Below are 23,630 nucleotides of genomic sequence, written 5' to 3' on the forward strand. Positions count from 1 at the left end.
GGGGGCACCTGGGTGGCTCAGTCGGTTAAGCGTCCGACTTCGGCTCAGGTCATGATCTCACGGTCCGTGAGTTCGAGCCCCGCATCAGGCTTTGTGCTGACAGCTCAGAGCCTGGAGCCTGTTTCAGATTCTGTGTCTCTCTCTCTCTCTCTCTGACCCTCCCCCGTTCATGCTGTCTCTCCCTGTCTCAAAAATAAACATTAAAAAAAAAAATTTAAAAAAAAAAATAAGGAGTTACGTATGTTAAGCTGCTCAGTGCAGTTCTTGTCACAGAATAGGTACTCTGTAAATATTAACTTCTTTAGTCCTTCAATCAGTTTTTCTTCCTGACATTTTTACTGTATTCATGGTCATTCTTCAAATTACCCAGGCTTGACTTGACAGTTATCTTTGATCTTTCCATCTTTCTTATCCATTCCTTGTTCCAGTCAAGAACAAAAAGCTGACAGTTATTTTCCTACTATATCTCTTATATAGTTTCAGAGCTAAAAGGAATACATGTTTAATTAGATGTTCTAATGCTGTATTTAGGTTCCAAATTTTTCTTATCCTATAGTAATGCCTGCTTCCCTTCCCTACCCTGCATAGTACCAAACATGAAAGTACTTAGGAGCTCTATGTAGCATACAGTGGTAAAAGTGGTTGGCTCCTGGAGTCAGGCTTGGATTCAGATCCATTGTGGCCCAGGCACGTACTTTAATTCCCTTCAGTATGCTTCTCTATAAATAGCGCCTACCTCAGGGTTGTTGTGAAGATTCTGCAGATAAAGCATCAAAGATAGTGACCAAAGTGTTTTGCATAAAGTTAGCTCTTCGTTACTCTTTTAATGATACATGTAAGGATGGACCAAAGTGCAACAAAATGCTTGATTTAGTCTTAAAATACATCTAACTAATTTTAAAAAGTGGATAAAAAACTTCAACTTTTAAATTTGGAAAGTTAAAATTTTTGCTTTCTTTCACACACAAGCTTAAAAGTCATTTCTAATGTGTCTTTTAACTGAATTGGTATATATAATTAATTATTTAAAAATCCTGAATCAAGATTCTTTGGCTAATTGGTTTGATTTCTGCATTTGGTGCCCAACATAAGGGATCTCTGAGGCTAAAGTTTTAAATGTGTTTTCTATAGTTTTTCCTACAACTGCTTTAATTGTAATAAACATCAGGAATTGGGAAAGGAGCCATCTTTGTTCTAATCACAAAATAAAACTTGCTTACCTGGAGAGATAAACACAGTTTACTATCAGTACCTGATTTCTTTATCATTACTTCTGTGTCAGAGGTTAATGTTATTTAAAAATAACTCCTCTAAGAACCTGAATACACATTTTTCCAAAGAAGACAAATGGATGGCCAACAGACACATGAAAAGATGCTGAACATCACTTGTCATTAGGGACATGCAAATCAAAACCACAATTAGATATCATCTCACACCTGTCAGAATGGCTAGCATCAAAAAGACAAGAAATAACAAGTGTTGGTGAGGATGTGGAAAAAAGGGAACCCTTGTGCAGTGTTGGTGGGAATGTAAATTGGTGTAGCTGCTATGGAAAACAGTATGGAGGATCCTCAAAAAATTAAAAATAGAAATACCATACAATACAGTAATTCCACTATGGGGTATTTACCCAAAGAGAATGAAAATACTAATTTGAAAAGTTTATTGCAGCTTTACAATAGCCAGGATATGGAAACAGTGTAAAGTGCCCATCAGTAGATGAATGGATAAAGAAGATGTGGTGTATATACTAATTATGGACTATTACTCTGCTATTTAAAAAAAAAAAAGCGATCTTGCCATTCACGACAATATCAATGGACCAAGAGGGTATCATGTTAAGTGAAAGAAGTCAGACAAAGGCAAATACCATATAATTTCACATATATATGGAATCTAAAAACCAAAACAAATGAACAAACAAACGAAAAAACTGGAAACAGACTCATAAATACAGAGAACAAACTGGGGGTTGCCAGGGAGGAGATGGCATGGAGGAAGGAGTGATATAGGTAAAGGGGACTAAGAAATACAGACTTCCAGTCTACGGCCGTACCACCCTGAACGTGCCGGATCTCGTCTGATCTTGGAAGCTAAGCAGGGTAGGGCCTGGTTAGTACTTGGATGGGAGAAATACACACTTCTGGTTATAAAATAAATAAGGTCACGGGGATGAAAAGTATGGTATGGGGAGTATAGTCAACAATCTTGTGATAATGTTGGTGACAGATGATAACTACACCTATTGTGGTGAGCACTGTGTAATGTATAGAGTTGATTCACCTGAAAGTGATATAGCATTACATGTCACCTATACTTCAATTAAAAAAAACATCTGCCTCCTTTTCTATAACCTGTACTTTAGTTATAGTACCTCAGACAAAGGGCGGAAAGATGAGAGTAAATACCAGTTAGTTTTGCCCTCTAAATCATTTGTTTTTGGATTCAAGAGAAGGCAGACATCAAATAAAAGTAGTGTAGTGACTGTGCGTGAGAAAGTTGATAGTGATACAGAGAATGAGCCATAGCGCATTAACTTGGTAAATGCCCATCTCTATGTGTTAGATAGAAGGTTTGACTCCTTGCTATGCATATCTTACATATTTTTGTTTTTGGAATTTCCCCTACTCTGGAGGTAAAAAAAAAGAGTTGGTTCCACATTTCTCCCATCCACCTTCGTTTTTACTTTAACTTTTGTGTTAATTTTTGTTTTTTCATTTGGGGCAATAGTGAAATTTGCTTTGAGCTTTCCATTTGAAAAATCTTATCTTCAAAGTGATCAGTTAAAATCCTAGCATATTGGCACCGAGAGGTAAAAATCATCCTGCCAGTGGTATTTCAGATTGTCTTCTGCCAAGCCCTAAGGTTCTTTGGAAGCAGCTTTGGAGCCAGATTGGCAACAGGTGAGGGAACAAAATGGAAACACACTTCCCTTTTGATCAAAACAGTTTTTGTTTCATCTTTTATATGTATTGGATTTTTATAAATTGTTGCTTTTTAAAAATGGTCTTGCTGTTGTAAGAAGAATATTGAAATATACTGATAGGCCACTCTTTCTCTTTATAGAAGGGGAAATAGCTTTAGAGAGAGTGTAACTCCTAGACTAGCTGTTTGCTGTATCACATTTTCTATGATGAGTAAATTTTGGGCAGGTTTTTTTGGGAAAAAGCTATCAATTTTTTCCTATTCCTTTTTGTTTCACTTTTCTCACTAGATTAAGCTTTATGAGGTCAGGGACTATATTTTGCTTACCCTTATACACCCAAGTCCTAAGACAGTGCTTGGCACTAACGAGGCACTCAATATATTCTATTAAATAAGGCAATTATACTCTAGACAAAAGGCTAATAATATTAGGTGATGGTTGAAAATATAAATCCACCAGTAGAAAGCAAGATAAGAAAATTAAGATTCTTAGTACATACCATTACATTTTGAAACATTTTCAGCAACTTTATAGATTGCATTTTTAATTTTATTCTGTTGAAGACGGACAGTCATAGTACTAGAAAAACCAGAACTTTTGGGGTCAAAATTAGCCAGTTTCTCTGCATTTTTAATAGGAAAGCATTCCACCATCAGTAGTTTAAAAAGTCAGTGAGGTTGATTTTTCAGAAATTGAATTCTTAGTCCAAAAGATATAAAATATTACTATAATTGGTTTCTTAAATCCTTTCCAAGAAAATACAGAACAATAATGTTTGAATAGGGATTTGGTTTAAGTAACTGGCAACAAAACAAATCTGGGTTTTGAAGGTGAATGTCAGAAGATGGGAGCACGACAAGACAGGCTCAATCCAGAGTCAAAAATGCGTTACTTAGGGGCACCTGGCTGGCTCAGTCGATCGAGCATGCAACTCTTGATCTCGGGGTCATGAGTTCAGGCCCCACGTTGCCAAGTCATAGAGCTTACTTCAAAAAGAAAAAAAAAAGTTTTACTTTGGTTGGATCACAAACCAGATTACTTCAAGGTTAGCAAAGTACTGTAATGAAAACAACAGGCATGCCACTTAAGCACTAAGAACAGGAATAGCAAGAAAATGAGGGAGAAAAGCCAGGAGACTTAGTAGAGATTAGCAGCTAGAGGAGAAAAAGGAATATGAATAATTAAGCAGTGGAAAAAATCAGCTATTTATTCTGCAGTTGCTTCAGTTAATGGCATGGGGCATTCTATATTAATACTGTTATTAAATATCAATTTAAGGTAAATATCAGGGGCACCTGGATGGCTCAGCTGGCTAAGTGTTGACTCAGGTCATGATCTCTCAGGCGTGGGATTGAGCTCTGCTTTGGGCTCTGTGCTGGCAGCACAGAGCCTGCTTGGGATCTCTCTCTCTTTCCCTCTCTGCTCCTCCCCCACTCATGGGCACACTCGCATGCACTCTCTCTCAAAAATAAAACATTAAAAAAATAAATATCAGGCCTTTGTTTTCCAGAAAATTTTAGCTCAAGAGATTTTAGCTATTCATAATTATATATAATAGCCATCATAAAAATATAGACAAATGGAAATGTTAGAGACATACCTATAGATAGTTATCAAGTATTTTAATAAAATCTAAAAAATTATGTAATCTCTGAAAAATGTATTTTAAGTTTATTTTTGAGAGATAGAGACACAGTGTGAGCAGGGGAGGGGCAGAGAGTGAGGGAGATACAGAATCAGAAGCTGGCTTCAGGCTTGAAGCTATCAGCACAGAGCCTGATGTGGCTCAAACTCATGAACTGTGAGATCATGACCTGAGCTGAAGTCAGAGGCTCAACCGGCTGAACCACCCAGGTGCCCCTGAAAAATGCTGTTAAGATCACTGTAAGTCTGCAAAACTAGCACTATATACAAGTTTGTATTACTTTGCAATTACCTTGTTTTGTACAGTAAGGAACAAGCATTCGTTATATGTTGGAGAGTGTAAAGTGGGTGTGTTATTACTGATAATATATTCATACTGAAAATAAGTATCTCAGTGAAAGAAAGTGTACATGAAGAGGCATTTATTAGTGGAGAATAAGCAAAAAGAGGAAAGTATTACGGGTAGTTTTCAAAAGCTATGCCTCAACATTCAAGTCCATCTTATATACAGAAGAACCGTAGGCAAATGTTTTGTTCAATATGCACTAAAGGGTAAGCAGTGAAGCCTTGGTTTGTCATGAAGGTATGTGTATATCTGTGGTAATCTATATGGCCAGCACAATGCATACTCTTAGAAGAAATTAATATGAGGAATGTTATTTGAGATTGTTAGATATCTAACTAGAATGGGAAAATAAAATATCTGTACTATTTTCAGGCAATAAATGAAGACTATTAGTAGCTAATGCTGTATAATCAAACTCAGGTAACCAGTGGTCAAATTTAGTATTTGTGCATTTTATCAAAGTGAAATTTGGGCTGCTTAGTAAAATAAATTATGACACAGCTGCTAATAGAATTGCAAAAAAGCACAAAGGTTAGAGTGAGCACTTTAGATGTCTTTGCCTCATTTAGATGTTTGCAGAAGGAGGAACTTTTTGTTTTGTTTTTTTACACCAACATGCCTTGCCTGCTTTTTGCTCTAGCTTTTAATATACAAGAAGCTACCAGCTTAGCTACTGTTTGAATTACAGCTAGATAATAATTAACTTGCACAGAAAGTTAATCAGCATTGGAAATTTTATTTGTTTGGGGATGTTATGATATGGCATGAATTAGCACCATTGACCACTCTACTAGCTTCTGCCCCTAATCTTGATTATGTCTGGTTAGAAAAAAGTAATTATGGAATGCTTTTTTTAAAATAGTGTGCATGTTTTGTTTTTAATGCATGTTTGTAGTTGATTATTAAATGGCTTATCTTTAGCTCTGTTTTTTAAAGGCCAGTTGGATGGCTGTGACTAAGCAAATTTATTGTTTGTTTCTAGCGCAACGTTCAACTGTCAAAGAATCAACAGATAATTTGTTCCCAGAGCAGAAGTCTTCTCTAAGTTATTTGAGGAGGAAGAAAGAACGACCTTGCATGTTAAATTTGAGTGGTACTGATTCATCAAGAATACTTAGACCGAGACAAACCAGATTAGACAGTCCAGTTAGCAATCGGTATGCAGGCGACTGGAGCAGCTGTGGAGAAAACTACTTTTTAAATACAAAAGAAAATTTAAATGACGTAGATTATGATGATGTCCCTTCAGAAGACAGAGAAAACGGAGAAAATTGTAGCAAAATGTATGGACCAGATATAATGATTGAACAGCCAGTACCCTTGTCCGAAGAGTACACATTTCAGACGTATTTGACAATGCAGACAATTGAGTCTACAGTGGACCGAAAAGTCAATCTCAAAGATCTACAGGAAAGTATTGATACTTTGATTGGAAATCTGGAGCGTGAACTCAACAAAAACAAGCTTAATATGAGTGTTTGAGATTGAGAGGTTTTATTTGCTTTTTTGTAATGTTTTAAATTTTAAATCAATCTTTCTCATTTTCTTATACCTCTCACAATGGTTTTATTTTTTTACTTTCAAAAATTCCATTAATTTCTAATAAGTTCATGTGATTCCATTAAAAACGCTATCAATAATACAATTTTTACTTATCTCAATAGAAAATTTTTCTTGGGGCAAAGATAACTTGGACTTGTGGATATTTTAACAAATATGGCCAATTCTGTGGAGATGACTTTTAAATGCACTTACAAGGTTCAGATAAGTTATTGGCCCCTCATGGTTTTTGTACTTTATAGGAACTGCTCTTTTGTAGCTGAAACAGGTGTTTCTTTCAGAGGAACGTGGTAGCTGCTCCGTCTGGTTTGCGGTGTGAGCCCATGTACACTGCAGCATCCTTTGATCATATTTCATTTGCAATGCAAATGCTGCTCTAAAAAACTTTTTATAAATAAAAGTAAAATTATACAAATATTAATGTATTCTTATTAGCGTTCAGTAATTATTTAAGCTTATGAAAACTAAATATTTTTATAAACCTGAAATGTGTATATTTATAAGTGCATATATGGATAGATGTTAGAATGAGAGGAGGCATGGGCTACAGAATCACATGTATCTTTAAAGTATATATGTCATGAGGCCAAAATTATTAGCTTCAAATGTCTTTTTCAGGGAAAGAATATTTAAGTTAAAGGAGGAGTTCTGTAGAAACACTTGAACCAAAACACTAGAGGCATCTGAATAGAAATAATAGACTTTCTTTTTTTTATTCACAGAAAGTCACAGTATCCCTAGTGAGAAGTCATCTTTTAAATTGAAATTCTCTAACTTCTTAAGGGATTAAGTGCCCAGATTTCTGCACTAGTGATTTACACTTCAAAAATCTTTACCTATTCTATGCATTTTTATGTTCTGCTTTTTTAAAACAGAGTAATTGTGCTTTAAATGTATTATTTATTTGTAGTAGTACATTGATAACATTGACTTTATAATTGCCCTCATATGTATCTAAAGAAATCTTGCCGGCATAGTCCATGTTATTGATTTTTAAAAATAACTTATTTTGGCTAAGTGTATCTACCAGATAGGCATTATAGCAGTCACAGCAGTGTTTGAAAAATGTAAATTTAGAAGACTTTTTATTAAATTGGAATGTATTTTTTTAAACTTTTATACCCACAGAACATGTAATTTTAAAATTATAAATAAAATTTGAATTACCAACTTAAAGATGTAGCAGCCAGTAGAAAACACTTCTTGATGTTTTTCTAAATATTAAAGTATTTAACTATTTCTATGTTAAATATACACTGATAAACAGAACACCTTCTTATTTAATTTGAAAACTCAATTGTTAAAAAGCCAGATAAATAATTATTTTTATATGAAAATTTCATTTTTTAAAGCTTTGTATAACAATTCAGAAGAATACCAAAAGAATTTGTGACAGGTATATATCTAGAGGAAACAGTCAAAAGAAATGTACTTTAAATGTTTTATAGGAAGACTTTGTTTGCTATATCATGTATATTGTATGAATTGAATAAGTTGTTCCAGAAATGTAAAAGTTTTATTAAAGAATTATAACCTTGGTGTCATGCTATTAATTATCATCATGATTTTAAGGATCACTTATTTTAATGTCATTGTTTTTAAACATGTTAAAGTATTGGACAATCAAATGTTATCCATAAATCCATGTAACAAATCCTTTTTGTGCAGAATTGAATTTTCCAGAATCTGAAATACCTTAAAGGCCAGATTTATTTTGTTATATAAATTTGGATGGGAATAGTTTCATCTCTGCTGTCTTAAATAGAAAATACTAAGCATTTATTTTGTCTGGATCACCGAGTCCTAACTGTAAATCTCTTTTGTTGACTTTGCTGTGTTTAGTAGTGCTCTGTAATTTACGCCTTTACTTTAAATGGCTCTTAACTTCAAATCTTTTTTGGGTTTTCATACCTGCTTTTTATAAACTCCTGGGATCTCTCTACACAGACTACCAGCTGTCATTCCCTTCTAAGTCTACTTGCCCCAATGTTTTTTAGGACTAAAAACAATCTTAATTTTAGTGCATGTACCTGAATAAAATTTCAAGCAATCCGTATGGATAGAAAATAAAAAGTAAAAGTGTGCCTCCCTGCCATTCACACCAATCCTGCTTCTCAGAGGTAACAGCCACTTTTTATTCTTTAGGTAGCTACTATCTCTACCACTTGATCTAGGTTTACTGTGCCTGTTTCTCGATTTGTCATTTAAGTAGTATCTGTTGATTGTTCATTATGAATATTAAGGAATGTCCATTCCTCCTCCCCATTTTATATTCTTTTGGTTTCCTTTATAACTAGTAATCTTTATTTCTTGATCCATCTGTATTAAACAATGTCTCTTGGCTTGCTACCATTGTGGAAATGACCAACCCTTTACTTTCCTTTCAACTCATTACTGCCTTTTACCTCCTAACTTCTCTAAGTTACACAATTAGTTTACTAATCAGTATTAATAGATGTATATTATTTGGGGGAACTATATTTGACTTAGGTTTTTCCTTTATATGTTTCTAAAAACAACAAATCAATAACTAGCCATTATGTGCTGGATTATGCAAAAGCATTTACTAGTAAGTCAGGTGATTTTGTCTCCTACATATCCAATCTTATGTCCTCAGATCTATGCTGACATATGCAGAATATTCCAAGCTAAAGGTCAAATGAGTTATTTTACCTGCTAGCCATCAACTCTTCCAAATCATGTTGTGTATTATTTGCTTCAGAATCGGGTCATGCCTTGGGGCACCTGGGTGGCTCAGTTGGTTGAGCACCTGACTCTTGATTTCGGCTCAGATCATGATCTCACGGTTTCTTGAGATCGAGCCTTGAGTAGGGCTCTGCGCTGGCAGTGTGAAGCCTGCTTGGGATTCTCTCTCCCTCCCTCCCTCTCTGCCCTTCCCCTACTTGTGCCATCTCTCTCAAAATAAATAAACTTAAAAAAATAAGAATTAGGTAATGGATTTTGCAGATTTTTATTTTTTCCTGGAGTAATTGCTTTTTTTTTTTTTTTTGACCAAAGTAAAATGCTTTCTTTACTGTAACAATTATTTTATCATGGTATTGGATTACCAAATTTGTTCAGAATGCTTTTAGCTCTCATCGTGGGATTCTTAAAGTATATGCTTGCCTTTATTTATTTTTCTTTGACAGAAGAAAAATATCTTCACTCTAACCCTGAGATCATCTTAAGTTTTTAATTCAACTTTATCGAATTTGGACAAAGTGGTTTTTAGCTATCATCCTAGGATATGTTTTCCTTGCATTCCTGTATTTGATTTTGTTTTACATCTTTTTTTTAAATTTAGTGTTTTTGCTTGCTGAAATCTATAGGTACTTCCCCCCACATATACACCTCCTGCCACCCCTCATATCTCCCCCACACCCCCACCACACTCACCAACCCCCCACACAAGAAGGGTGCTTGAGAGAGAAAACTTGGAGTCCTTGCATGTCTGACAAGGCCTTCATTTTCCCTGTACTTCATTTCGATTTGGATCTACATTGCCAGGTTCTAACTCACTTTCCTCGAGAATGTTGAAGGCATTTATTATCTTCTTTTTTTTAATTTAATATTTTATTTATTTATTTATTTATTTATTTATTTATTTATTTATTTATTTTGTAAGTTTATCTTTGACAGAGAGAACGTGAGTGAAGGAGGTGCGGAGAGAGAGGGAGACAGAGGATCCAAAGTGGTCTCTGCGCTGACCGTGAGCCCAATGGGGGGCTCAAATCCATGAACCATGAGATCATGACCTGAACTGAAGTCAGATGCTTAACGAACTGAGCCACCCAGGCGCCCCATTTTTAAGTAATTTTTACACCTAACATGGGACTCAAACTCACGACTTCAGGATCAAGAGTCGCATGCTCTACTGACTGAGCCAGCCAGGCACCCCCTTCTCTGTTACCTTCTTACATCCAGTTTTGGAGTAGTCCAGGCAAGAAAGATGGTAGTTTCAGATCAGGGAAGTCAAGCATTAGAGGTGGTGAGAACTGGTTGTATTCAGGATATGTTTTGTAAGTAGGAGCCCAAAGAATTTGCCAGTGGACTGTGAGAGAGTCTGTGAGTGAGTGAATAAGGCCTGAGCAGCTGAAGGATGTAGTTACCATCAAATGAGATTGTGGTGACTCTACTGTATTTTTTAAATGAGCTTCTTGTAGTGGAAGTTGCTATTATTAATGTAGTGTTTATACTGTCCAGTTTAACTGTAAGTACTAATGCTTTGGTACCTGGTAATGATGCTCCTAGAGTCACTTTTAGGGACTTGGAAAGTGATAATGTTGTGTTATGTTTAATAATAACAAGTTTTAATTTGAATCTTACAGACCTGAGGACGTTGGTATGAAGAGGAATGCTCTTTTGCTCTTTCCTCAGCCCAGTGCTCACTTACGTTTGATAAGTATTGAAGTACCAGAAATCAGAGTTCTTGGTTGCTTTCTGGCTCAGCTAAAAACTGACTGGCTAATTCAGGCAGAAATGGGACTAATTTTAAAAAGTTTCAGAGGGAAGACTTTTAGGATGCTAAAAATGTTTTATAATTGGATCTAGGTGGAGACTTCACAGGTGTTTACATATCAAGTTCCATACTTAAGATTTTTGCCCTTTATATAAGTCATACCTCAATATTTTTTTTTTTAATTTTTTTTTCAACGTTTATTTATTTTTGGGACAGAGACAGAGCATGAACGGGGGGAGGGGCAGAGAGAGAGGGAGACACAGAATCAGAAACAGGCTCCAGGCTCTGAGCCATCAGCCCAGAGCCCGACGCAGGGCTCGAACCCACAGACCGCGAGATCGTGACCTGGCTGAAGTCGGACGCTTAACCGACTGCGCCACCCAGGCGCCCCCTCAATATTTTTTTAATGAGGAATCTGGAGGAATAGACTTGGAAAATAAGCAGAGCTAAGAGAGGCTAGGTGATCAGAATGACAGCAACCAGGGCTGACTGATTAGGGTGCTGCTGTTCTCACCACTGGCACCAAACACAATCCCGTGCACACCACTGGAATTAGTTTTGGGTTTTTTTTAACTGTTAAAAAATGTTTGTTTGTTTTTGAGAAAGAGAGAAGACCGAGTGGGGGAGGAGCAGAGAGCGAGGGAGACAGAATCCGAAGCAGGCTCCAGGCTCTGAGCTGTCAACACAGAGCCCAATGAGGGGCCCGATCTCGCAAACCTTGAGATGGTTATCTGAGCCAAAGTCTGACGCTTAACCAACTGAGCCACACAGGTGCCCCTGGAATTAGTTATAGTGCATCGTTCCTGATTCAAAGTCCCTGACAGAAGCATCAGACTGTGCCCCAGCTTCCAGGTGTCAGGGAGGGAGCAACTAGCTAGCATCCTTTCCTTGGAATTTACACAACAGTAAATTCTATGAATTTAAGAAGGGGCTTCAGATGCCAGGCCGCCTGACAGTGACAAATATCACACTTTCCTGTCTTCATCTTACCCTATTGCCCCCAAACTGGGGTCTTTCTCTCACTCCCCTTACCCAACCCATCAACAGTTCTTTGCTACATCCTGAAACTGTGCACTTACTTGTGTCACTACTACACCCTAGACCCAAGCCACCATCATCTCTCAATCTCTTACTGCTTGTTTCTTCTCTTTGCTATCACTCTCCTCTCTCCACACTCACAATCCATCCTGTCCACAGAAGCCAAAGTCATCTTTAAATTTTTTTTTTTCAACGTTTATTTATTTTTGGGACTGAGAGAGACAGAGCATGAACGGGGGAGGGGCAGAGAGAGAGGGAGACACAGAATCGGAAACAGGCTCCAGGCTCTGAGCCATCAGCCCAGAGCCTGACGCGGGGCTCGAACTCACGGACTGCGAGATCGTGACCTGGCTGAAGTCGGACGCTTAACCGACTGCGCCACCAGGCGCCCCCCAAAGTCATCTTTAAAAAAAAAAGATAAACTGCTATATAATTTCTTCAGCCTCTTCTCTTCAGCCTGAATTTCTTCAGTTCTCTTCTCTAGCAACACTGGGGACTTGATTGCTGCCTTAGGATCTTTGCACTTGCCATTTTCTCTTTGTGGAGTGTTCCTCATCCATATTTGACTTGAGTGGTTATTTTTTTGTCATTTCACTTGTCTGCTCAAATGCCACTTCAGAGGCTGCCTCTGAAAACCCAATCAGTAGCCTGCCTTGAAAACTGGGGGAGGAAGAAGGTAGAGATTTGTCGCTTGGAACAAGTACCAAATAGTTATGGTACTATTTGATTAAACGATGGACAGTTATAACTTTAGAAAATGTTTACCTTTAAACCAAATTTAGGAAGAAAAACAAAAAAAAAAGCATATCTGCACCCTTACATATCTAGTTCACTGCCATCTGCCTAAGATTTGTAACAGAAGATGTTCAGTTAATTATTAGTAAATGAATGAATACAAAAGGATTCTCAGAGAATGGTTGCCCTTTTGTCAGGAAAAGATTAAGGGCCATGAGATGCAATGTGTATGTAATTACTCAAATATTTACTGCTGAGCAGTAATTATTTGTGGTTAAGAAAGTTATCTTTTTTTTTTTTATGACTGTGTTTCTTGTAGAAGGGGGAACAGCCTTGGGAAAATTAGTAACTTAAAAATTTAGTGGGTTGGTAAATTTTAGGCAATAGTCTTTTGTTTTGTTTTGTTTTTTGCTGCAGAATTGCAATGTTTCAATAGAAACAATTGTTTAAATATTATGTATATGAAAAAAGTGTTTCTCACCATAAGGAAGGTTGGTCTCTGAGAGAGCTTTTGTTAAAGTGGGTCATTTATTTGTTTACAGAAATCATGAGCAAAAAAAACATCCTGATTCATTTTAGTGTGCACTTTTTGCTAGAACTGGAAAAACCTATTTTCCATGTTAGTAAAAGAAAATATTTTCATAAAGTTGAATGAACCCTATAAGTAAGACTCTTATTAGAAAGAGTCTGCTATTAGAATAGCAGAGACAATTTGGGGGGACAGACACTACATTTAATGTTTTTTATTTTTCTCAATGTCAGGTGTTTGTCTTAAGCAAGTGAGAAAAATGCCTACATACTTCCCCTGGATGGGGTTAACTTAATCCTTATCTGTTTGATAAGGCCACTGGCATGCTTTTAAGTCATTTGAGTTAATCTGGGTTTTTTGTTGTTGTTTTGCTTAACGGAGGTATTTATGAAGTGAAAACTTGGTGTTGGCCTCAACATTCTACATACTTCTTTGACTGGAAACTCCTCTAAGGAGAGTTTAAAATTCCAACTTCAGAAAAATACAATGATCATTAAATTCAGAAAAGGGAAAGCGCCTCACATTCAAGACATTTTTGTGAAAGTTAGGAGAGACCGCAAGCCTGCAGCTCACTTTTTCTCATAGCTGCAGATACTGAACAGTGACCCCTTGTTCTTGACCTTTGTTCAAGAAAAGGGCTGCAGGTTGCCAACATTTGCAGTCTCTTTTTGACTAACTTTCCCCTGCCCTGTAGCCATTGTAATGCTCTCGTTTTAACCTAAGGGCAAATTTGAATCATTAGGTAAGTGACAACAGCTTGTCTAAACTGGTAGATAAGAAATGTCAAAGCATAAGGTGCCATCTGTCCCAGGTTATGAATCTATGTTTGATCTGTACTCAGTGTCAAAACTCACCTGTAAAGTCAACCAAACTATAAAGGAAGGCATGTTAGTGTCTTTTTCCATTGACATCATTCGTTACAAACGTTTTCAAATGTAAAGAAAAGTTGAAAATTATGCAGTGAATGCCCATATATCTACCAGCTAGATTCTATAATTGTAAGCCTTTTGTTATATTAGTTTGATCATATATCCATCTATCCACCATTATCTGTCTTAATTTTTGATACATTTTTTTTAAAAAATTTTTTTTTCAACGTTTATTTATTTTTTTGGGGACAGAGAGAGACAGAGCATGAACGGGGGAGGGGCAGAGAGAGAGAGACACACAGAATCGGAAACAGGCTCCAGGCTCCGAGCCATCAGCCCAGAGCCTGACGCGGGGCTCGAACTCATGGACCGCGAGATCGTGACCTGGCTGAAGTCGGACGCTTAACCGACTGCGCCACCCAGGCGCCCCTGATACATTTTAAAGTAAGTCACAGACTTCAGTTTACTTCACTGTAAGTGTCATTTTGGAAGCCAAAAAAAAAAAAAAAAAAAAAAAAAAAAGATGAACCTGTGTGATTATAATTAACTCCTAAAAGAGTCACAAAATATGTGAATTTACCACAAAACCTACATTTCATCATGGTTAGAGAGATCTAACATGGCTATTAATAGCCTCTAAATTAACGGATATTTTGGGTATCTTTTGATCTTTTCCATATGACTTTTAGCTATCCCAGACTACTATCATTCACAGACAACCTTCAGAATTTCTATCATATTCAAGTACCATGTGTAATATTTTCTTATTCTCTCTAAAAAATTTTATTTTCAGTTAAATTTATTTTTAGAGTACAACTTCATATTGCTACCATAAATGGAAAACCAGTATGATTTGTCATAAACAAGTTGGCCATATTTTTTTTCTATACACAAAAGTAAGTTCATATTGTATACCTTGGCTTGCATACTAAGGGAAATACCAAGTTATAGCCCCCATCCTTCCCCCTTTCCTTTCACAAATATTGGGGCACAAGAAAAGTCAAATCTGCTTTGGAGGTTAGACACACAGATGATATTAGGCTGTTCTCTTTTTAAGGGACAAAAACACTACATCTAGACTTGCCTAAGTCTCATCTTGAGCTGACAATGGTGAGAGAGAGCAGGGTGAGGAAGGGTCTGTCTGAAGCCCATCTGAGATTGTGTCCCAAGTGGAACACATTCCTCATGAGCCCTGTGTTTGTCAACCCCAGCTGCTCTGCAGACCCCACACTGGCAGGAACAGAGCCAAAGCCTAATCCTTGCAGCTTGAGGTTTGGGGACCTATCAGAGCCATGGCTCTGACCATATTTTCTTTTTCATTTTGTTTCCTCTTATTGTTTTAACCCTCTCCTACCAACCTATCTTCCCCAAAGCCCCTCTATGTTAACATAGGTGTGGTAGGAGACCAACAACATACCTATTTTTCCTTCCTGAAATTAGAACCAAGACTTAGGAGCCAGACATATGGAGATCAAAATACCAGATTTACCACGGATGAAGGTAAGCTCTAGAATATAACTTGGGTCTGTGACCAATTAGGCTTCTTCCTACATTACCTGTGATCCGATCATTCCCACCCAATCACTGTAGAGTTAGTTAAAAACAAGCCTCTCCTGGCAGGGGTACAACTTTTCAGTGCTAAAAAACAAAAAACAATTAAAAAATGTACATATTACAGACAGGCTGGCCCTGTGGGTAAGAGAACACAGAAGGCTCCCAGGCAAGCAAGCTCAAGTCCTGCTCAGTTTACCAGTCAGATGAGTCAATCTTTGTGACTTGGAGAACAGTTAAGTCAGGGAGGCAGAGAAAAGCTGGAAGCGATCCTCCCATACTCCTTCCTCTTGAGAAATGAAGTTACCTCCCTTTTACGGAAACAGGAGAGGTACAGGATGTTATTCCCTAACAATTACCTTCTATTGCTTCCTCCTATAGTGACCAAATGTCACAGGATGAACTTTGGGATCCTTTGTCAAATGGAACAGGAAATAGAAGTGTGTATTGGCAGCCAAAACCAACATGCAAGGATTTTCCAGGTAATTGCTAAGCAATGGCTGCCATTGGGCATCCTGGTCAACGGGCAAAGTGGCCAAAATTGGGCATATTCTTGCTTCTCTTGATAAAATTTTTTCCTCCTCAATCTGCTGTGGACATGTGCCAGCTCTGGTGCCTTGAGCCTCAGGTACCACGACCAGTCTTGCCTTTTCCCACTGTGCCCAGTAGCAGAATCTGCCTCCTCCTCTGCCTATGAGTAAAACTTACCTTCCATTTGGTTCTGTATAAATACGCAGTCTTATCATCTGATTAAGACACTAGGGTGTCGGGGTGCCTGGGTGGCTCAGTTGGTTAAGCCCTGACTCACACGGTTCAAGGGATTAAGCCCCACTTTAGGCTCCATGCTGACGGCGCAGAGCCTGCTTGGGATTCTCTCTCTCCTCTCTCTGCCCCTCCCCTGCTCATGCTCTCTCTCTCTCTCTCTCTCTCTCTCTCAAAATAAATAAATAAATAAATAAATAAATAAATAAATAAATAAATAAATAAATAAATAAATAACATAAAAGCATTAATGATGGTAGGGTTTATTTATACTTTATTTTAAAATAGGAGTTTATTAAATGTAAAGAGTATGCGTATGAAAATATTAGAGAAACTCTTTTGGTTTCTCTCTGTTTCTTCTGTTAACTCTCAGCTCCCTGGATGCTGCTGCTATAGTTGCATGTCATGTTTGCTTCCAAAAGACTGCCAGGTTTTTTATTAACCATCTCAGTTGCCCTCATCTGCTTAAATCCTCAGTCACCATGGAATATCAATTAAGCTATATCCATAGTGCAATTACACAGGGCCTAAGTCACAATGGGGTTGAACTCTAGTAAATCACCTAGCGGAAACTTTATAAAAGTCAGAGTAAGTCAGAATTGCGTGTGTAAATTAACATAAATATACATACAAAGGCCAAAGCAACCTTGAAAAAAAAATAATGACTTTGGAAGACCGACACTATCTGATTTTAAGATGTCTTTTAAAGCAACAGTAATCAAGACAGTATGGTATTGGTGTCAGGATAGACAAATCTACAGACATAGTGGAGTTCAGAAATAGACCCTACATATATGGTCCACTGACTTTTTAAAAAAAATTTATTGTTGAAGTATAATTGAAATGCAGTGTTATATTAGTTTCAGCTGTACAACATATTGATTTGACAATTCTGTATATTACTCAGAACTCACCACAATAAGTGTAGTCACCATCTGTCACCAGTGTTATTTACAATATTGTTGACTATATTTCCTATGCTGTACTTTATATCACCGTGATTATATTTATTTTATAACTGAAAGTTTGTATCTCTTAATCCCCATCATCTGTTGTGCCCATCCTCACCGACCCACCTCATCTCTGGCAACCACCAGTTTGTTCTCTGTATTTGAGTCATTTATTTGTTTGTTTTGTTTTTTAGATTCCACAGATAAGTGAAATCATACGGTATCTTTCTTTCTCTGATACACAACTGATTTTTTACTAAGGCAATACAGTGGGAAAAGGACAGTCTTTTCGAGAAATAGTGCTGGAATAATTGGATATTTATATGCAAACTCCCCCCAAACCAAAAAAACATTGATCCATATATAAAAATTATACCATACGTGAAAATCAATGTGAAATGGATCATAGATTTAAATGTAAAGCCTGGAAGTATAAAACTTCTAGAAGAAAACCTTGGTCATGCAAAGATTTCTTAGAGAAGTCAACAAAACATAAACTATAAAAAACCAAATTGATAAATTGAACTTCATCAAAATTAAAAATTTCTGCCCTTTGAAAGACACTATTAAGAGAATGAGAAGATAAACCACAGACCAAAAGTAAATATTTGCATGTATCTGGTAAAAGATTTGCATCCAGAATATATAAGGAACTCTGAAATCTCAATTACTAAAAGAGCAAAAACAAAGAAAACCCTTCAAGAATAATGAACAACATATGTGAATAAATACTTCATGAAAGAAGACATGTGGATGGAAATAAACACATGAAAATAAGCTCAACATCATTAGTCATTAGGGAAATGCTAATTAAAACTGCAATGAGATACCACTACACACCAACTAGAATTGCTAAATTTTAAAAGTGATCATACTAGTGAGAATGAGGAGGAACTAGAACTTTCATACACTGTTGGTGGAAATATAAAATAGCATACCTACTTTGGAAACATTTGGCGATATCTTAAAAAGTTGAACACATATACACCATATGAGCCAGACATTCTACTCCTAGATATTTATCCAAGAAAAATGAAAACATAGTTCATAAAACAACTTGCACAGAAATGATCATAGAAGATTAATTCATAGTAGCCCCAAGCTGGAAACCACGAACCCAAATGTCTACCAAACAAATTGTGGTATGTCCCTACAATGGAATACTATTTAGCAATAAAAGGTAATAGAATATTAATACACAAAACAAGAACGGATCTCAAAAGTGAAAGAATAAGACAAAAATAAGTTCATACCATATGATTCCATTTATATGAAGTTATAGAAAATGCAAACTAATCTATAGTAATAGAAAGTTCTGATTGAACTAATATAATGCATGTTTGGATAATGGTTACATGGTTACATGGGTGTATACATAATTAAAAATTAAGTTAGCTGCACACTTACAATTTGTGCTCTTCACTGTTTGTAAGTAATAGTTCAATAAAAAGAAGGATAATAAAAAATAACGAAATGCATGTTTCCTGTAGTAATTCCAACAATACAGAAGAGCATGTAGTTGAAAGCCCATTCTTCCAAGCTCCTCTTGTCTTCTCCTCCTCTCGTACTTAAATGCAATCCCACTCACCAGAGGTTTCCAAAATTCACAGTGTGATATTTATTAAAGACTTGTATCAAATTTTAAGATACATTTTTACTAATTTTACTCTGTTTTATATTGTAATAATTTGAATACATAGCTTATTGTCTTACTGGATTATATGCATTAAAAGCAGAAAATACAGTATGCTCCTTTATAATTCTTTTTTTCTTTTAATTTTTTAACATTTATTTATTTTTGAGAGACAGAGTGTGAGCAGGGGAGGGGCAGAGAGAGAGGAAGATGCAGAAACTGAAGCAGGCTCCAGGCTCTGAGCTGTCAGCACAGAGCCCAACGCGGGGCTCCAACCCAAACCATGAGATCATGACCTGAGCCAAAGTCGGATGCTCAACTGACTGGGCCACTCAGGCACCCCTGCTTCTTTATAATTCTTAAACAAAGTAGGGATAGAAATAAATAAATATCCTATTTTGAGGTAATTGCCATAGTTATGGACACATTATAGGTAACTAACATTCACTGTGTTTCAGACAATCCATAGGGAGTTTTCTATGTTCTATTTCACTTAATCCTCACGAGAACCAAAATGAGGTGGTTTTTCCAGTTACCTACTGCTGCATAACAAACCATACCAAAACTTAATGGCTTTAAATAATGACAAAATTTACTTTGCTGACATGTTCACAAACCTGAGTTTAGACAGGTCTTGGCAGGAATAGCTCATCTCTGCTCCAATCAGCAACAGCCAAGGTAGCTTGACAGCTCAGGCCTGGAATTATCTGAAGGCTTGTTCATGCCACATGTATGGTGGTTGGTGCTGGTCACTGGCTGAAATCTTACTTGGGGTTGTCAACCAGAACACCTCCATGTGCCCTGTCCATGTAGCCTGGGCTTCCTCACAACATGGTAGCTGGGTTCCTAGGGTGAGTTTCCAATGAGAGAGCCAGGCAGAAGCTGTATCTGTGTCGCCCTTTATGACCTGGGTTCAGAAGTCATTCAGTGTCATTTCTGCTGCATTCTATTCTTTGAAGAAACCGCAAAGTCACAATTTCAAGGAGAGGGGAAATAGAGGCTATCTCTTGATGGGGGTATGGCAATGTGGGATGGGAAATTTCGCTGTGGCCATTTTTGAGAATTTATTTTGCCACAGCAGAAACTTGTCAAGGTTAAATTACTAAAGCTTGTAAGGGACTGAGTGCTCAGAATTGTCTCTAATTCCAAAGCTCTGATTAGGATCCAGATAGTTGTCTTACTTTGTGACTTTGAAAACTGGTTAGTATCACGTTGTCAATTCCTGTTATAGTCTCTAAAACAAATTCTTATGAGCACTGTTCATTTCCTATAGGAGGAATACATATAAATGAATTTTTAATGTATGTGGATGTTGTTGCACTGCATTAGATGTTAATTCATTTTAGGGCATTTTGAAAATTCTTGGTAGCTTTATTTACTCATGGAACAGGAATAGCATCTTCCAGGAAGCAGAGGTGAGAGAGAGCATAGAATGTGTGGAAAACAGTGTGGACTGAAATGTCTGAAGGGGAAGTAGAGAAGCCAAACCTGTAAAAGAAGGGCTTAAAAAGCAAGCAGGGCTATGTTATCAATAAAGAACTTGCACCCTATCCTGAGGGCAAAAAGGGCCAGTTGAAACGTTTTAAGGAGGGAAATGATGGGGTCCAGATTTGATTTTTAAATGACCACTCTAGCGTTAGTGTTGACTATCCAATAAAAGCATGGGATTTGGAGTGATATGCCAATCTCAATTCACCTGCTTACTGAACAAGCTGGAATTTGCTTGGAATCTAGTGTATGGTTTATAGATAGAGGTATTTTCCAATATAAGAAAGTTGTGTTTTCTTTTGATATCTTTAGTTATGGCTGTTAAAATGTTTCTAGTGTCTTATTAGATGTGCACAGATTTAAGTCCAATTCCTGATTTCCAACTAACTGTTGTGCACATGCATTCTAATGAGGCTGAGTATTCTCTAATCCACTTGCATTCATCATGATGGGCTTGGCCATAGAGTGGTGACAAATAAACCCTGATACATCAGTTGTTTAATACAATAAAGGCTTATTGACTGCTTGTGTAAAGTCTGAAACAGGTTGAGAAACTTTACATTATAAACATGGCGTCTGAAACACGTAACAGTTGGAGGCTTTCACAAGATGAGGTAAAGCCAAGCCCGGAGGTGGCTTCTATCCATTTCTACCCATGTTCTGTTGATTAGAAATCAGGCACAGGAGGGGCACCTGGGTGGCGCAGTCGGTTAAGCGCCCGACTTTGGCCAGGTCACGATCTCGCGGTCCGTGAGTTCGGCCCCGGGTAGGGCTCTGGGCTGACGGCTCAGAGCCTGGAGCCTGTTTCCGATTCTGTGTCTCCCTCTCTCTCTGCCCCTCCCCCGTTCATGCTCTGTCTCTCTCTGTCTCAAAAATAAATAAATGTTAAAAAAAAAAAAACTTAAAAAAAAATGGCTTCAGGGGACACGTGGGTGGCTCAGTCTGTTAAAGTCTGACTCTTGATTTTGGTTGAGGTCATAATCTCACGGTTGTGAGATTAAGCCCCACATCAGACTCCATGCTGGGCAGGAAGGCTGCTTAAAATAAAATGTCCTCTCTCTCTCTCTCTCTCTCTCTCTCTCTCTCTCTCCCTCCCTCCCTCCCTCCCTCTCTCCCTCCCTCTCTCCCTCCCCCGCCCCTGATCGTCCCCTCTCTCAAAATAAATACATAAATAAAATTAAAAAAAAATATATGGCTTCAGGTTGGAAGAACTATTTTGAATTGACAGGGAAGAATGTGAAATCTCCTATTTTGCATTTTCTTCCCTTCTCTTCTTTAAGAAGAAAGAATAAAAAGAGCCCAGAATATTGCATGTACAAGTGACTTAGAGAAATCTTATCTTCTGTCCTTTTAAGTTTGGAATATTGGTATTATTGCAGGGAAACACAATCAGTTACCATACTGCATATATTTTTAATGTCATACTTGTGAATAAGAGAGCATTTGGAAGCAGTTACACTTATTTATTTTTTTTTAACCATCATTTCCCCAATAAACTTTTAAGGTTAGTTTCTTTGGTGTTTGGGATTCTACTCTGATGGTGTGCAGCTGTTTTACATGGCCTGTGACCCTCAAACAGCTCATCAGCCATGGAAGGAATGAATTCATCACACAGGGTTTAATTTGCCCTTCACTAAGATCTTTAATTTCCGCCCTGGGAGCCTTGCTCAGTTACATGGTATCTAACCTGGTGATGGCAACCTAGCAACTAGGTGGAACGTGGCCTACCCCAAACAACGCTCACGGGTAGAGGGCACAGGGAAATGTTAATTATTTACAGTGGTGGATTAGTGAAGCTGTGGGAGTTTACCCAGGCCACTGACCACCATCTACTGGAGCCAATAGCTTTTTCATCTGAAGTGCACCCAGATGATATGGTTATCTGAGGACCCAAAAAATATGCTCGTTTAATTATACAACATTTCTGGGTGGGCAAAAAGCAGCTTATAAAGCTGAATAATTAAATTTAACCTAAAAAATCAAGTATTATTAGAATGGTTAATTTTCTAAGTAGCCATAGCATTTTAAGTTGTGCAAAAAATAGAGCTGCTGTTTAAATTTTAAATAGTACGTCCAACCTGTCTGGTCTCATATTAAAATGGTCAAGGCTAATACTGGACTAGGTGTGCAGAATCACTGCTTACAGCATATTTGAGTGTGAGAGACGTTAGCATTATTGTTAACAATATTAAAATCAGAGATTATTACATAGGACCAAGAAGAAACACTATGTTTTCTCTGGGGTGTGTGTGTGTGTGTGTGTGTCTGTGAGACAGAGTACCTGAAGCTAAACAAGAAAAGGAGGCAACACTTATTAAGCACCCACTGAGTGTCAGTTATTTATAATTATCCCCTATTTGCAGGTGGTATAACTAAGACTTAGGGGACAGTGCAGTTTGCCTAGGGTGATGAGGCTGGATCCCAGAGCCCTTTTTATTTTCACTACAACGCATATCAGATCAAAAGACTGAAGTGCAGAAACAGAACTTACCACAGGGCAGTTAGGAAGGAGTGGGCAGCCGGGGAAAGGACTGGAGCCATGGGGACTGGAAGGAGGCACACCAGTTAGCTCCATTTTCACTCATACCTAGTATTCCCACATCTTCCATTATAGGAGGTTAGCTTCTCAGCTTGAGCCCCAGTGTGAACTGAAGAGCCCTCGGAAAGAACTCATCCCAGAAAAGGGGGAGACAGCACACTGCATTGGCCTGAGTTCCAAAGCCTCGGGGTCCGAGAAAGGTGAGCATTCTGAGTAGTCTGACCCATCCCATCCCAACCTTTTTCCTTCCCTCTCTCCTTCCATACACATCAGACTTGCAGTGAGGTCTAAAGGCTCTCCCTGGCTTCTTTCGTTCTCTCTACCAATAAATATCCTGTACATGTAGTCTTACCTTGGCGTTAGCTTCATGCTGAACCTGAACTGACACAGAGTCATTGTCCCATCCCCTTTCCGCCATGTTACGGGCCATTAGGCAGCTCTAGTATATTGAGAGAAGGGAGCCTTGAGTGCCTGCTGGTTGTAGGCTTGTTTTTGAGCATATGTGAGTCCTTCATCCCAGGAACTACAGGACACACCTGGGGACACTTTGAGATACCAGATAAGTGGGTGGGGCAAGATCCCATGAAACTTGGGCTGT

General features: G+C 37.7%; 1 protein-coding gene across 3 annotated transcripts in view; it reads left to right on the plus strand.

The window, feature by feature from the left end:
• The window catches only part of SYDE2 (synapse defective Rho GTPase homolog 2), a 51,778-nt gene extending 43,742 nt beyond the window's left edge, over positions 1-8,036 (plus strand). For 2 of the 3 annotated variants that reach the window (XM_047872907.1, XM_047872908.1), the window contains one exon: positions 5,902-8,036. In XM_047872907.1, coding sequence (XP_047728863.1) covers positions 5,902-6,401 — 500 coding nt within the window. In that variant the 3' untranslated portion in view covers positions 6,402-8,036. Of the gene's footprint in view, positions 1-5,291; positions 5,340-5,901 lie in introns of all 3 variants that reach the window. The other variant, XM_047872909.1, reaches the window with a different exon arrangement.
• The last annotated feature ends 15,594 nt before the right edge of the window (positions 8,037-23,630 follow it).

Source organism: Prionailurus viverrinus, chromosome C1 (genome assembly GCF_022837055.1).
Source record: "Prionailurus viverrinus isolate Anna chromosome C1, UM_Priviv_1.0, whole genome shotgun sequence".
NCBI lineage: Eukaryota > Metazoa > Chordata > Mammalia > Carnivora > Felidae > Prionailurus > Prionailurus viverrinus.